We start from the raw sequence: 15,867 nt of genomic DNA, 5'->3' as shown, positions 1-15,867 counted from the left end.
TGTGTAAAGGAGTATCCTCTATTTTTTTTAAGATTATTTATTTATTTATTCATGATAGACATAGGGGGAGAGAGAGGCAGAGACCCAGGCAGAGGGAGAAGCAGGCTCCATGCAGGGAGCCCAACGCGGGACTCGATCCTGGGACTCTAGGATCGCGCCCTGGGCCAAAGGCAGGCGCTAAACCGCTGAGCCACCCAGAGATCTCCCAGGAGTATCCTCTAAATCATGATGCTCACTTTTCATTAAAAATGTAGTGGTATCTATTTATTTCTATAAAAAATCAATTCAAGATTAGGTCAAGGCCTAGAGTATATACAGAGGTATATTGAGTTTATAGAATATTTAGAAGGGGCAGCAAGAAAAAAAATCCTTTATCTACAAGTACTCTTTCTCCTGATAGTGTGTGGCCCATAGCAAATGCTCAGAAGTATTTGTTAAGCGAATGATGGTGCTGTGATAATGTTAGACTTTATCTCTAGAGTTCTTTTAAAATTTACAAATCTAAGAACCCGTTAAGGGCATTAGTGATCAAGAATGGAGACAATTCAACTGTGAGAAAGCACTGGAGTACAGCTGGCTTTGGAAGGCTATTATTTTTGACAAATCTTACTTGCCTCCTTGGCTTAAACAACTTCCATAAACAGCCACAGTTTGTGCAAACTGCTTCAATTTTGTGTTTGTAGATTTCCTTTTTTTATCTAATGAGAAACACCTAAACTAATTTTTGCTAGGTGCCGTACAACTAGCTGAGAAATGTTCTGTTGGCCATGATTAAGGGGAGAAATTAGGATAGCTTGTGTTTTTCACCCAGGTAAGGCAGAGGAAAGTAAGAAGAAAACTTAGGATAAGATTTGGGAATTTGGTGGAGACCTCTTAAGTTATTTGCAGCCTCATATGTACAGAGTATTGAAGAGGAAGGTTTTGGTCCTTAATCAATGATCGTTTCAGGGACATGACCCAGCCAGGCTGATTGACCCAATAGGAGACAGTATATCATGTGTGAAGGATTTCCTTCTTGGTTTATAGGATTATCTAATTCATAAAGAGGAAATAAATATCAAATCTGAAATTAAGTTGTGTAGATTATACTTTGAGGGGAGAAAACAGGCCCACATTTCAGAAAAATGGTAACACTCCAAATAGTTAAATTTTTACTTAAAATAACAAGAAAAAATGGTGACTTCATTTTCAGTAGTGTTCATTTATATTTCTTTCTTTCTTTTTTTTTTTATTTATTCATCATGAGAGAGAGAGAGAGGCAGAGACATAGGCAAAGGGAGAAGCAGGCTTCATGCAGGGAGCCCGACGTGGGACTCGATCCCCAGTCTCCAGGATCATACCCTGGGCTGAAGGTGGCGCCAAACCACTGAGCCACTGGGGCTGCCCTATATTTCTTTTTATTTGAGCCCCTTGGTAAAAGAACAAAAAACTAGAATAATTCCTAGCCAATCAAGTACATTTTCCAAAGTATGAAGTAATTTTCTTGAAAATTTCTAAATATGGAAGTAATATATTCAATGTAGAGAATTTAGGAAATACAGACAAAAATAAGCAAAAATTTATAATATAATCATGTCTAAAAAATTAAATTTAAAAAAGAGGGAGGGACAGAGAGATAGGGAGAGAATCTTTTAAATTAATTAATTAATTAATTAATTAATTATTTTTTTTAGGGAGAGAATCTTAAGCAAGCTCCATGCTCCGCATAGAGTGCAACATGGGGCTCTATCTAAGGACCCTGAGATCATGACCTGAGCTGAAATCAAGAGTCAGATGCTTAACCGACTGAGCCACCCAGGCACCCCCTAATCATGTTTTGTTAATATGTTAGATATCAATTTATGAGGATGTTTAGATGTATCTACACAGATTTTATTTTTCCACATTAGGTTAATAAAGGATCGTGGATATGTTGAGCACCTTCACATCAATGAGCTCTTAGTATTGATGTGATACTCCATTGTTAGTGTGTGCAGGTCCCTGTTGTTATTTTAGTTTCAGTGTCTCACCAGTATAAATACTACTTCCATGAAACATCTTTGAACTGAAAACTTTGAGTATGTATTTGGTTACTTCCCTAAATTAAATTCTTATAATGGGAATTATTTTCTCAAAGAGTAGATAACATATTTTAGTTTTAGTGTTTTTTGTTATTTGCATTCTAGAAATGGTATGTAGCATTGTTTTTTAAATACCCTTCCCATCCTGAATATTGTCATTAAAATAAAAAAAATAAGTATAAAGGGCAGCTCATTGCTTTAATTTATATTTATTTTACTTCAATAAAGCTTGGGTATAGGGATCCCTGGGTGGCGCAGCGGTTTGGCGCCTGCCTTTGGCCCAGGGCGCGATCCTGGAGACCCGGGATCGAATCCCACGTCGGGCTCCCGGTGCATGGAGCCTGCTTCTCCCTCTGCCTGTGTCTCTGCCTCTCTCTCTCTCTGTGACTATCATAAATAAATAAAAAAAAAAAAAAAAAAAAAAAAGCTTGGGTATATTATTGTGCTTATTGACCAGTTGTAATTCTTATTTTATTATTCATCTATGTAAGAATATTCATCCTTTTCTCTTGTATGCTGCAGGAAATGTTTATCTAACTTCTGTTATTTTTATGCAGATTTTAAATCATATCTCAATCTTTTTCATCATGGGTCTTTTCTTGTTAATATGTAGAAAGTGCTTTCCCATCCGATATCAGTAAGTTTACTACAGGTTATTTCTTGGTTTCATTTTGAAAAAAAATTATGTAAGATTTCAAGCATATTTAAGAGTACGGAGAGAAGCATAGTGAATCTGTGGTACCCATCACTCAGCTTTAGTATATATCAATATGTGGCCAATCTTATTCTATGAATGTCTGCTTCCAGACCCTCTTGGGACATTTTTTTTTGTTTTGTTTTGTTTTTTGTTTTTTTTTCTTGGGACATTTTGAAGCAAATTTCAGAATCTGAATATCATTTAATCTGTTGATATTTAGGGATGTATCTCTAAAAGATAAGGGTTTCTTTTTTTTTTTTTTTAAGATTTTATTTATTCAGGAGAGACCCAGAGAGAGAGAGAGAGAGAGAGAGAGAGAGAGGCAGAGACACAGGCAGAGGGAGAAGCAGGCTTCACACAGGGAGCCCAATGTGGGACTCCATCCCCGGTCTCCAGGATCAGGCCCTGGGCTGAAGGTGGTGCTAAACCGCTGAGCCACCTGGGCTGCCCATAAGGGTTTCATTTTTTTAACACATAACCACAAGACCATTATCACAAGTAAAGAATTTAGGTAAAGAATCCTAATATCCATCATTCAGTGTCATTTTCCTAATTATAATTATTTTCAAAAGTTTGAAATTAGGAATCTAGTAAGATCCATACATTGCTTTTGTTTGTTACAAATTAAAGTTTCTTTTAATCTGTAGATTTGCCCTCCATATCTTCTGTTTCCTTCCTCCCCTTATTTTTTGTTGAAGAAATGGCTTTAAAATTTTTGACTCTGGAGGCACCTGGTAGCTCAGTCAGGTAAGCGTCTGATTCTTGGTTTTGGCATTGAGCCTCGAGATGGGTTCTGTGCTCAGTGTGGACTCTGCTTCAGATTCTGTCTCCCTCTTCCTCCCCATCTGCTTTTCCTCCTGCTGGTGTGCTCTAAAATACACAAATAAATAAATAAATAAAGTCTAAAAAATTTTTTTTCACTCTGTAATGCAATTGATATTTTTAAAATATATATTTTGAAGCTGGGGTCCATCTCTTGTCCCCTGCTTTTGACAGTTAACCAGTACTATTTAAATTATAAACTTAAATTCTTCATTGAAGTGCCACTTTTATCATATAGAAAGTATTATATAAGAAAAGTGACATTTCAAATTAATAGAGAAATACAGTATTTTTACTATGAAAAAAATCCATTGTTTTTTTTTAATTAAAGATTTTATTTATTTATTCATGAGAGACACAGAGAGAGAGGCAGAGACATAGGCAGAGGGAGAAGTGGGCTCCCCGTGGGGAGCCTGATGCGAGACCTGATCTCAGGACCCCTGGATCACACCCTGAACTGAAGGATCACCCACTGAGCCATACAAGCATCCCCCATTAGTATTTTAATTGGAACTGAAATAAATATATTAATTTGTGCAGGATTCACATCTTGACAATAGTGAATTTTCCTACCCAGGGACATGTTGTATCTTTTTCATTTATTTAAATGTTCTTTTGTTTCTCACAATGAAGTTTTGTTTTTTTCTTCACTTTTTTTTTTTTTCATTTTGTCCCACTTGCTTCTCTGTTCTTCCCTGGTTTCATATACATAAATTTTGCTGAGCTATTTGAGTGCTATTTGTAGGCATCACCCCTAAATATTTCAGACTGTATCTCCTAAGAAGATAAATTAATTACATTCAAGAAATTTAATATTAGTGCAACAATATTATCTAATCCTGTTCAATATCCCCCAGTTGTCCTAGGGACATTTATAGCTATTATAAAAGAAGGACCCAACCAAGAAGCAAGCAGTACATTTACTTGTTATGGCTCTTTATTTTTGTTTATTTATTTTTAAAGATTTATTTATTTATTTATTTATTTATTTATTTATTTGATAATTGAGAGAGAACACACATGCAAACAGAAGGAGTGGCAGAGGGAGCGGGAAAGACAGAAACCCAAGTAGACTCTGCCCCAAGTATGGAGTGGAGCCTGACACAGGGCTTGATCCCACAACCTTGAGAACATAACCCGAGCTGAAATCAAGAGTTTGGTGCCTGACTGAGCCACCCAGGCACCCCCTGTTATGTCTCTTTAAATCCCCTTTAGGCTAGACAGTATAGTTTGGTAGCTTTATTATTATTATTATTATTACTACTACTTTTTGTCTTTCATGACACTGACAGGTTTTGAAGTGTCCAGGCCAGTTATTTTATAGAATATCCCTCAATTTAGATTTGTCCAACAGCTTTCTTTAGATTCAGCAGGAGCATTTACCCACAGCAATATGTACAGTAATACATAGGTGATGTTTTGGCCATTTCAGTGTGATATACAAGGAAGTACATGATAGCAGTTTGTCCAGTTATTATTGATGTTAATCATTCAGCAAGCTATTGTCTGCTGTGTTTCTTTAAATTCTGTTTTCTATCTGTTTTTTATCCAAGTGTTTTTTTTTTTTTAAGATTTTATTTATTTATTCATGAGAGACACAGAGAGAGAGAGGCAGAGACACAGGCAGAGGGAGAAGCAGGCTCCACGCAGGAAGCCCAACCTGGGACTTGATCCCGGGTCTCCAGGATCACAATCTGGGCTGAAGATGGCGCTAAACTGCTGGGCCACCAGGGCTGCCCAATCCAGTGGTTTTAATATCCATTCATAATTATAGCCTGAGTCACTTATGAATATGGTAGTTACAAAATGATAGTTCTCTATTTCTGTCATCTTTATATATTTATTTGTTGGCATTCTTCTGTCTCTTATCTTTCTTTTTTGACATGTCCCCATTTGGTGAGTACTTCCTTTCTGGCACAAGGAATTGTTCAAGACTCAACTTATACTTTCTTTGTTCACTTTGCACTTTCCCTGAGTATTTTTCCAAGGAGCTCTGCTTCCTTTTAAAGGAGAGAATACTTAGAAACCAAGATCTAGGCCTGGGTGCAGAATGTTCCCATCATCCCAAGAAGTTTTCTTTTCTTTTTTTTTTTTTAAGATTTTATTTATTTATTCATGAGAGGCAGAGAAAGAGAGACACAGAGAGAGAGAGAGAGAGAGAGAGAGAGAGAGAGGCAGAGGAAGAAGCAGGCTTCACGCCTGGAGCCAATGTGGGACTTGATTCCGGGTCTCCAGGATCACGCCCTGGGCTGAAGGCAGGCGCTAAACCACTGAGCCACCCAGGCTGCCCCTTGTTTGCATTTTTAATTTAACCATTTTAACTGGTGTCTAGTGTGTAGTGTTGTATTATCTCTGCACTTTTATTTTGTACTTCCCTGATGACGAATGATATTGAGCATCTTTTCATATATGTAGTAGCCACTTGTATGCTTCTTTAAAGTTTGTGTTCAAAGTTTTTGCTTATTTTTAAATTAGCTTTTTTGTCTGTTTCTTAATTATTATCTTGTAAGAGTTTACTATATATCTTAGACACACTTTCTTTTTGGTCAGGTAGATGTATATATATGTAGCGCAATTTGCTTTTTAATTTTTTTTATAATATCTTTTGAAAAATGAGTTTTTAATTTTTTTGAAATCCAATGTATTTGCTCTTTTTTTTTTAATGGTTTGTGTTTTGTGTCCTAGTCAAAAATATTTTTGCCTACCTCAGGGTATTAAAGATTTTTTTCCTATGTTTTCTTCTAAAGTTTTATAGTTTTGGCTTTTACATTTACATTTTACATGCATGCCATTTCAAGTTAAGTTTTGTGTATAGCATGAAGTCTGAGTTCATTTTTTTCTATTTAATACCCAATTGTTCTAGTATCAATTGTTGAAGACACTATTTTCCTCCATTGGATTGCCTTGACCCCTTTGTCAAAGATCGATTGATCTTGTATGAGTGAATTTATTACTGTACTCTGTTCTATCATATTGATTTTATTGTTTATCCCTATTCCAATACCTTATTCTCTTGATCACAGTAACTTTAGAGTAAATTTTGAAATCAGGTGGTGGAAGTCTTTCAACTTTGTTCCTTTTTTTCAAGATTGTTTTTGGCTATTCTTATTTTTTTGTGTGTTTTGTTTTGTTTGTTTTGTATTTCCATATACATTTTAGAGAGAGAGAGTTAGTTTGCTTGAGAACAAACTTGTTAGTTTAAACAGACTTGTTATGATTTTGATTGGGGTAGTCTTGAATCTGTAGATCAATATTAACCAGTTAACAATATTGGCTTCTTACTGATACATACAACATCTTTCTCTCTCTCTCTTTTTAAAAAAAAATTTCTTTTGGTTGTATTTTATGGTTTTCTTTGGCTAAGTTATGTATATGTTTAAATTTATCCCTAAGGGTAGTAGAAAGGGGGGTGGGTGGGGAGGTTGGGGTGGCTGGCTGGCAGGCACTGGGGTGGGGGGCACTTGATGGAATGAGCACTGGGTGTTGTACTATATGTTGGCAAATCAAACTCCAATAAAAAATATACAAATATAAATAAAAGCTAAAAAAATTATCTCTAAGTATTTCATGTTTTTGATGCAGTTATAAATGATTTTTTAAAGATTTTATTTATTTATTTGACAGAGAGAGAGAGAGAGCACAAGCAGGGGGAGCAGCAGGCAGACGGAGAGGGAGAAGCAGGCTCCCCACTGAGCAGGAACCCCCCCCCCCCCCCCCCCCCCCCCCCCCCCCCGCCGCCATGCAGGGCTTCATTCCAGAACCCAGAGATCATGACCTGAGCCAAAGGCAGACACTCAACCACTGAGCCACCCAGGTGCCCCTGATCACTGTTAATCTCTTACTTTGCCTAATTAGTAATTAAACTAGATCGTAGATACATATGTATAGGACAAAACATGGTATATATAGAGTTCGGTGCTATCCACAATTTCAGGCATTTCCTGGGGATCTTGGAATGTAGTCTCTGCAGGTATAATGTATATGTAACTTGTCTTTCAGGGGAATATTAGTAAAAGTTGGATAAGGTCAAAAGACAACAGCAGTTATTTTCCTCTTTGTTAGCCACAAGGAGATGTCATAGACATATGGGTGGCTCATCATTTCCAATTTTGTAGACATATGGCTATGCATCACTGTCTCTCCTGTCCTCCTGAGTGAGTGCATGGTGGATTATATTTCATCCCTTTGAATTACAGGTATATGAAATTTGAGTGGAAATAACATATACTTTCAAGTAAACATTTAAGGCGATGTTTCAAGGAAACATTTAAAAGCTGGAGCAAAATTTCCCTTTTTCTCTTCTTTCCACTGCTGTGGTGACTAGCAGGTTTTCACTCTGGGTCCCTGACTGAGGAAGCATGGATCAGAGGCCCCAGTGACAGGCAGTGGATATACAATTTGAATAAGAAAGAAATCTTAATCGTTTTAAGCTACCGACAGTAGGGGTTGTTCCTTGCTGCAAGGTAACCTACTTTTTCCTGACTAACACAGGAGAAATGTATTAATTTCATGGTAGATATTGGAGATTGGGGGCCTCAGAGAACCTGAACCAAGGGTCTCCGGGAACAGATAGATGTGGAGATCATGGGTTCAGTTTGGGGCCAGAACTAGCAATTAGCAACAATCTGCCTAAACAGTGAAAAAGGTATTATAATATGGATTTATTGCAGTGGAAATGTTAATGAGTTTATTTTATTTTTAAGATTTTATTTATTTATTCATGAGACACACACAAGGAGAGAGAGAGAGACAGAGACAGAGACAGAGACACAGGCAGAGGGAGAAGCAGGCTCCATGCAGGGAGCCTGACGTGGGACTCAAGCCCGGGTCTCCAGGATCACACCCTGGGCTGAAGGCGGCACTAAACCGCTGAGCCACCCTGGCTGCCCCTGTTAATGAGTTTAAAGTTTAGTTTCTTGTGATGGGAGGGAATCTATGGAAAGGACAAGGCTAAAGATTCAGAAATGAGGGAAAATAATTGCTAATATGTCCGTTAGAAGGCTGGAAAACATGGAATCACCAGCGCACAAGTGGTTTAGATAGGAGGGACATTACTTTTCTTGTAACAGGAAAAGGAAAGGAAAATTGGTAGGTGCAGATACAGGTAGGTTTATAGATCTGCTGGGAGAGCTTGAGGGATAATAATTATAGTTGTTAACATTTAATGCTTTCCACCCTAGTTGCTGATCCAAGCGCTTCACAAATTATAACTTGTTCAATCTTCCTCCTATGTGATAGATATTCTTATTCTCATTTTACAGTTGAGGAAACTAAAGAAGTTCTTGACCTATGAATTCACTATATCTTAGAAGTTGAAGGTGAAGTCATCTGCTGAGGTTGAAGGTAGAAGTGAAACTGGAACAGCTCTTTCCAAATCCATCCATCCTCACCCCTAAAACTACTTCATATTTTAAAAAATTACATAGTTGACTAGGATAATGGAAATTTTTTGAAACAAATGTGCATTCTAAATGAAAATACCTTTAAATAGCTTTGTCACTTGAATAGACACATAACCTACAATCTTTTTTTTTTTCAGCGTATTTTGGTTAATTCAATTTTCTTTTTCTTTTTCTTTTTTTTTTATTGGTGCTCAAATTACCAACATACAGAATAACCCCCAGTGCCCATCACCCAATCACTCCCACCCCCCGCCCTCCTCCCCTTCTACCACCCCTAGTTCGTTTCCCAGAGTTAGCAGTCTTTACTTTCTGTCTCCCTTTCTGATATTTCCCACACATTTCTTCTCCCTTCCCTTATATTCCCTTTCACTATTATTTATAGTCCCCACATGAATGAGAACGTATAATGTTTGTCCTTCTCCGACTGACTTACTTCACTCAGCATAATACCCTCCAGTTCCATCCACGTTGAAGCAAATGGTGGGTATTTGTCGTTTCTAATGGCTGAGGAATATTCCATTGTATACATAAACCACATCTTCTTTATCCATTCATCTTTCGATGGACACCGAGGCTCCTTCCACAGTTTGGCTATTGTGGCCATTGCTGCTAGAAACATCGGGGTGCAGGTGTCCCGGCATTTCATTGCATCTGTATCTTTGGGGTAAATCCCCAACAGTGCAACTGCTGGGTCTTAGGGCAGGTCTATTTTTAACTCTTTGAGGAACCTCCACACAGTTTTCCAGAGTGGCTGCACCAGTTCACATTCCCACCAACAGTATAAGAGGGTTCCCTTTTCTCCGCATCCTCTCCAACATTTGTTGTTTCCTGCCTTGTTAATTTGCCCCATTGTCACTGGTGTGAGGTGGTATCTCATTGTGGTTTTGATTTGTATTTCCCTGATGGCAAGTGATGCAGAGCATTTTCTCATGTGCATGTTGGCCATGTCTATGTCTTCCTCTGTGAGATTTCTGTTCATGTCTTTTGCCCATTTCATGATTGGATTGTTTGTTTCTTCGGTGTTGAGTTTAATAAGTTCTTTATAGATCTTGGAAACTAGCCCTTTATCTGATACGTCATTTGCAAATCTCTTCTCCCATTCTGTAGGTTGTCTTTGAGTTTTGTTGACTGTATCCTTTGCTGTGCAAAAGCTTCTTATCTTGATGAAGTCCCAATAGTTCATTTTTGCTTTTGTTTCTTTTGCCTTCGTGGATGTATCTTGCAAGAAGTTACTGTGGCCAAGTTCAAAAAGGGTGTTGCCTGTGTTCTCCTCTAGGATTTTGATGGAATCTTGTCTCACGTTTAGATCTTTCATCCATTTTGAGTTTATCTTTGTGTATGGTGAAAGGGAGTGGTCTAGTTTCATTCTTCTGCATGTGGATGTCCAATTTTCCCAGCACCATCTATCGAAGAGACTGTCTTTCTTCCAGTGGATAGTCTTTCCTCCTTTATCGAATATTAGTTGACCATAAAGTTGAGGGTCCACTTCTGGGTTCTCTATTCTGTTCCATTGATCTATGTGTCTGTTTTTGTGCCAGTACCACACTGTCTTGATGACCACAGCTTTTTAGTACAACCTGAAATCTGGCATTGTGATGCCCCCAGATATGGTTTTCTTTTTTAAAATTCCCCTGGCTATTCGGGGTCTTTTCTGATTCCACACAAATCTTAAAATAATTTGTTCTAACTCTCTGAAGAAAGTCCATGGTAGTTTGATAGGGATTGCATTAAACATGTATATTGCCCTGGGTAACATTGACATTTTCACAATATTAATTCTGCCAATCCATGAGCATGGAATATTTTTCCATCTCTTTGTGTCTTCCTCAATTTCTTTCAGAAGTGTTCTATAGTTTTGAGGGAATAGCTCCTTTACATCTTTGGTTAGGTTTATTCCTAGGTATCTTATGCTTTTGGGTGCAATTGTAAATGGGATTGACTCCTTAATTTCTCTTTCTTCAGTCTCATTGTTAGTGTATAGAAATGCCACTGATTTCTGGGCATTGATTTTGTATCCTGCCACGCTACCCAATTTGCTGTATGAGTTCTAGCAATCTTGGGGTGGAGACTTTTGGGTTTTCTATGTAGAGTATCATGTCATCGGCGAAGAGGGAGAGTTTGACTTCTTCTTTGCCAATTTGAATGCCTTTAATGTCTTTTTGTTGTCTGATTGCCGAGGCTAGGACTTCCAGTACTATGTTGAACAGCAGTGGTGAGAGTGGACATCCCTGTCTTGTTCCTGATCTTAGGGGAAAGGCTCCCAGTGCTTCCCCATTGAGAATGATATTTGCTGTGGGCTTTTCGTAGATGGCTTTTAAGATGTCGAGGAATGTTCCCTCTATCCCTACACTCTGAAGAGTTTTGATCAGGAATGGATGCTGTATTTTGTCAAATGCTTTCTCTGCATCTAATGAGAGGATCATATGGTTCTTGGTTTTTCTCTTGCTGATATGATGAATCACATTGATTGTTTTACAGGTGTTGAACCAGCCTTGTGTCCCAGGGATAAATCCTACTTGGTCATGATGAATAATTTTCTTAATGTACTGTTGGATCCTATTGGCCAGTATCTTGTTGAGAATTTTTGCATCCATGTTCCTCAGGGATATTGGTCTGTAATTCTCCTTTTTGGTGGGGTCTTTGTCTGGTTTTGGAATTAAGGTGATGCTGGCCTCATAGAACGAATTTGGAAGTACTCCATCTCTTTCTATCTTTCCAAACAGCTTTAGGAGAATAGGTATGGTTTCTTCTTTAAACGTTTGATAGAATTCCCCTGGGAAGCCATCTGGCCCTGGACTCTTGTGTCTTGGGAGGTTTTTGATGACTGCTTCAGTTTCCTCCCTGGTTATTGGCCTGTTAAGGTTTTCTATTTCTTCCTGTTCCAGTTTTGGTAGTTTGTGGCTTTCCAGGAATGCGTCCATTTCTCCTAGATTGCCTAATTTATTGGCGTATAGCTGTTCATAATATGTTTTTAAAATCGTTTGTATTTCCTTGGTGTTGGTAGTGATCTCTCCTTTCTCATTCACGATTTTATTAATTTGAGTCTTCTCTCTCTTCTTTTTAATAAGGCTGGCTAATGGTTTATCTATCTTATTAATTCTTTCAAAGAACCAACTCCTGGTTCTGTCGATCTGTTCCACAGTTCTACTGGTCTCGATTTCGTTGAGTTCTGCTCGAATCTTTATTAACTCTCTCCTTCTCCTGGGTGTAGGATCTATTTGCTGTTTTTTCTCTAGCTCCTTTATGTGTAAGGTTAGCTTTTGTATTTGAGTTCTTTCCAGTTTTTGAATGGATGCTTGTATTGCGATGTATTTCCCCCTCAGGACTGCTTTTGCTGCATCCCAAAGATTTTGAACGGTTGTATCTTCATTCTCATTAGTTTCCATGAATCTTTTTAATTCTTCCCTAATCTCCTGGTTGACCCTTTCATCTTTTAGCAGGATGGTCCTTAACCTCCACGTGTTTGAGGTCCTTCCAAACTTCTTGTTGTGATTTAGTTCTAATTTCAAGGCATTATGGTCTGAGAATATGCAGGGGACGATCCCAATCTTTTGGTATTGGCTCAGACCCGATTTGTGACCCAGTATGTGGTCTATTCTGGAGAAAGTTCCATGTGCACTTGAGAAGAATGTGTATTCAGTTGAGTTTGGATGTAAAGTTCTGTAGATATCTGTGAAATCCATCTGGTCCAGTGTATCATTTAAAGCTCTCGTTTCTTTGGAGATGTTGTGCTTAGAAGACCTATCGAGTATAGAAAGAGCTAGATTGAAGTCACCAAGTATAAGTGTATTATTATCTAAGTATTTCTTCACTTTGGTTAATAATTGATTTATATATTTGGCAGCTCCCACATTCGGGGCATATATATTGAGGATTGTTAAGTCCTCTTGTTGGATAGATCCTTTAAGTATCATATAGTGTCCCTCTTCATCTCTCACTACAGTCTTCGGGGTAAATTTTAATTTATCTGATATAAGGATGGCTACCCCTGCTTTCTTTTGAGGACCATTCGAATGGTAAATGGTTCTCCAACCTTTTATTTTCAGGCTGTAGGTGTCCTTCTGTCTAAAATGAGTCTCTTGTAGACAGCAAATAGATGGGTCCCGCAGGAACTCCGGAGCTCTCCGTCTGCAGGGCCTGGAGGCTCCGGGGCGGGGCCGCTGATCTGCTCACCTGGGGCAGGAGCGTCCTCGCTGTCCTGGGCCCTCCCGGCCTCTGCCTGTCTCTGGGGGAGGCCAGATCCTGGGCTGTGTCCTGGCGCCCTGTGCTCCGGAGCCTGCGCAGTTGGAGTCACGCTCCCGCCCCGCAGCCCCCTCCGCGGAGCCGCCCCTGAGCCCCCCCGAGCTGCTCCGGGTCCCGCCGGGTCCCGCCGTGCGCGCTGCAGCCCTTAGGGAGCTCGGCGCACTCTCCTGGGCGCGCAGTTGCTGTTACTGTCCCGGGGAGCCAGAGGGCATCCTCGCCCTCCTGGGTCCTGCTCCACCTCCCTGCGAGCCCCTTTCCCCCGGGAAGGTCGGTGCAGCTCCTGCTCCTCCGGGACGGGGCTCTCCTGTCCTGGGGACACTCGCCCCGGCCTCAGCCCGGCTCCTCGCGGGCCCCTCCCCCTTGGAGGCCTTTTGTTTCTTTATTTCTTTTTCCCCGTCTTCCTACCTCGATAGAAGCGCGAACTCTTCTCACTGTTGCATTCCAGCTGGTCTCTCTTTAATTCTCAGGCCGAATTCATAGATTTTCAGGATAATTTGAAGGTTTTCTAGGTAATTTGGTGGAGACAGGTGATTTGGGGACCCTACTCTTCCGCCATCCTGCCCTTCCCCCATAACCTACAATCTAAGTATGAATTGTGAGATTCTGTCCAAATTCAAGCTCAAGATCATTCTTTTAGCCTCTTTACCAATCACATTGCTGTTCCTAAATCTCTCTTATAACAACTCTTGAGCTGCTACTGATGGAGGAATTGTGGAAATTTGGAGAGATTGAGCGTGAGAGCTAGCCAGGAAAAACCAGTGTTCCTCTCACGTAGGCCAGGACCACCCAGTCCCTGTCTTTAAAGCTGTCTGCCCCTAGAAGTTTTTGCAAAACTGCCCATCTTTGTAAGAAAGGCTACCTCTTCTAAGAAATCTTTTAATTCCTAGTTAGTCAAAGCCCTCCTCTCTTGGGATCAAAGTTTGTGGTTTTTAAGTGCCTGTGTTTTCTTCTTCTATTTCTTTTCCGTTCACAATTGTCAGGATTTCATCTTACAGAATTTTGGGTTTTGATCTCCTGCCTGAGTGGTTATTTCTTAAGAAATATAGGAGGTCCCACTTTCCTCCAACTAAATGGGTCTCATGTATCAGTTAAGGGAGTAGAGAAAGTGAATATTGGTTCCAGCATTATGACAATTTAGCTGCATCTGAATATCTTTCTCAGCATTAAGTTGATATTGCTCCAGAGAGAGATAGTAGTGGGGGTTTCTGTTGTATGTATGTTTGGGGATGGGGGAAGTGGGATGGGATGTGAGTTGCTCTTGATAATTTAGACAGGACACTTGATTTCTCCCATCTATTAAGGGTGTAGGAGATGAAGGCTTAGCCTAGGTGAGTCAGGGGGTTAGAAATGAGATCCCTGCATCAAAACAGGACTCCTGAAGGCATCTGGAGAGAAATCTCAAAGGAGTAATGAAATCTGCTCAAATGAGGTGCCAGTGGGAAGAATTGAGTACAATAGCCGTGGCAGCTGAGATGGAGAGGGAATGAAAATGAGTGAATGTTTATGTTGAACTAACATGTGACTGTATTTGTGGAAATATACTTTGGTTTGTAGAGAAGTTATTTGGTAGAAAAATTTTGTAAATACTTCTTTTTTTTTTTTTTAAAGATTTTATTTATTTATTCATGATAGTCACACAGAGAGAGAGACAGAGAGGCAGAGACACAGGCAGAGGGAGAAGCAGGCTCCATGCAGGGAGCCTGATGTGGGATTCGATCCCGGGTCTCCAGGATCGCGCCCCGGGCCAAAGGCAGGCGCCAAACCGCTGCGCCACCCAGGGATCCCTTGTAAATACTTCTATCACAGTTGTGAATTATTAAAAAAATTAATTGATGCCTTGAGTTTTAATCCTGCTGCCAGGAAGCACAAAGTATCTCCTGTTACTACTCCTACCCCAGAAGATGAGCTTAGTATTGTTTCTTAAAGGTCTGAGTGGTTCTACAACTTGCTTTTATTTCACAGCCCAAATAGGGAAAGTGTTGAGTTTTTTTTTTTTTTTTAAGATTTTTTTTTTTTTTATTTGGGAGTGAGAGAGTGTGAAAGAGAAAGTGTGTGCATGGATTGGGAAGCAGTAGGGGGAGAGGGAGAGAGAATCTCAGGCAGACTTCCCACTGAACATGGAGCCTGGTGAGGGGCTCAATCCCGTGATCCTGAGATCATGACCTGAGCCCAAGCCAAGAGTTGAGTACTCACCCGACTGTGCCCCCCAGGCGCCCTGGTTTTTGTATTTTAGGGCCATCAATAGGGGAAAAACTGGATAACTCAGAGAATAAGAGGAGGGTGGCAGGGTTGGTTGAAGGCTGATTCTAGGAAGAAACTTCCTTGACTTTGGGAAGTCAGCCTGCAGCACCCATGACTGCGTATAAGAGGGTGGCTGCAGGAAGTGTGTGGAGATCAGAGAGTGAGGCCCTTGATTACTGAGTATCTCTCCAGGTAAGCCTAAGAGGAAAGGACAGCTGGGATTTGCATCTCAGAGCTGCCTGGAGGTGATGGTGACCAGTTTGTCTCATCTTCAGTGTAGAAGGAATATGGTTACCACAACAACCACTATGGGCTTTTGAGCCCCTCTTCTCATTTTCCAAGCACTGTATCCTCTCTAGGAATTCTTGTATGATCTTAGGGAAACAGGTGGAAAGACCTTACC

General features: G+C 39.9%; 1 protein-coding gene across 5 annotated transcripts in view; it reads left to right on the top strand.

Annotated features, from left to right (window-relative positions):
* Positions 1-15,867, top strand: part of AEBP2 (AE binding protein 2) — a 205,157-nt gene that overhangs the window by 85,794 nt on the left and 103,496 nt on the right. For 2 of the 5 annotated variants that reach the window (XR_012017641.1, XM_072798778.1), the window contains one exon: positions 1,674-2,486. The exons of 2 other annotated variants lie outside the window; for them this stretch is intronic. Coding sequence is in view for 2 of the 3 variants with exons in the window: in XM_072798778.1 (XP_072654879.1) it covers positions 1,674-1,755 (82 nt within the window). In the remaining variant the exon portion in view is untranslated. Of the gene's footprint in view, positions 1-1,673; positions 2,487-8,840; positions 8,962-15,867 lie in introns of those variants that run through there. One more of the 5 variants, XM_072798786.1, reaches the window with a different exon arrangement.

This window comes from Canis lupus, chromosome 25 (genome assembly GCF_048164855.1).
Source record: "Canis lupus baileyi chromosome 25, mCanLup2.hap1, whole genome shotgun sequence".
NCBI lineage: Eukaryota > Metazoa > Chordata > Mammalia > Carnivora > Canidae > Canis > Canis lupus.
Note: the sequence above shows the minus strand (reverse complement) of the source record. Positions and strands in the feature narration are given on the sequence as shown.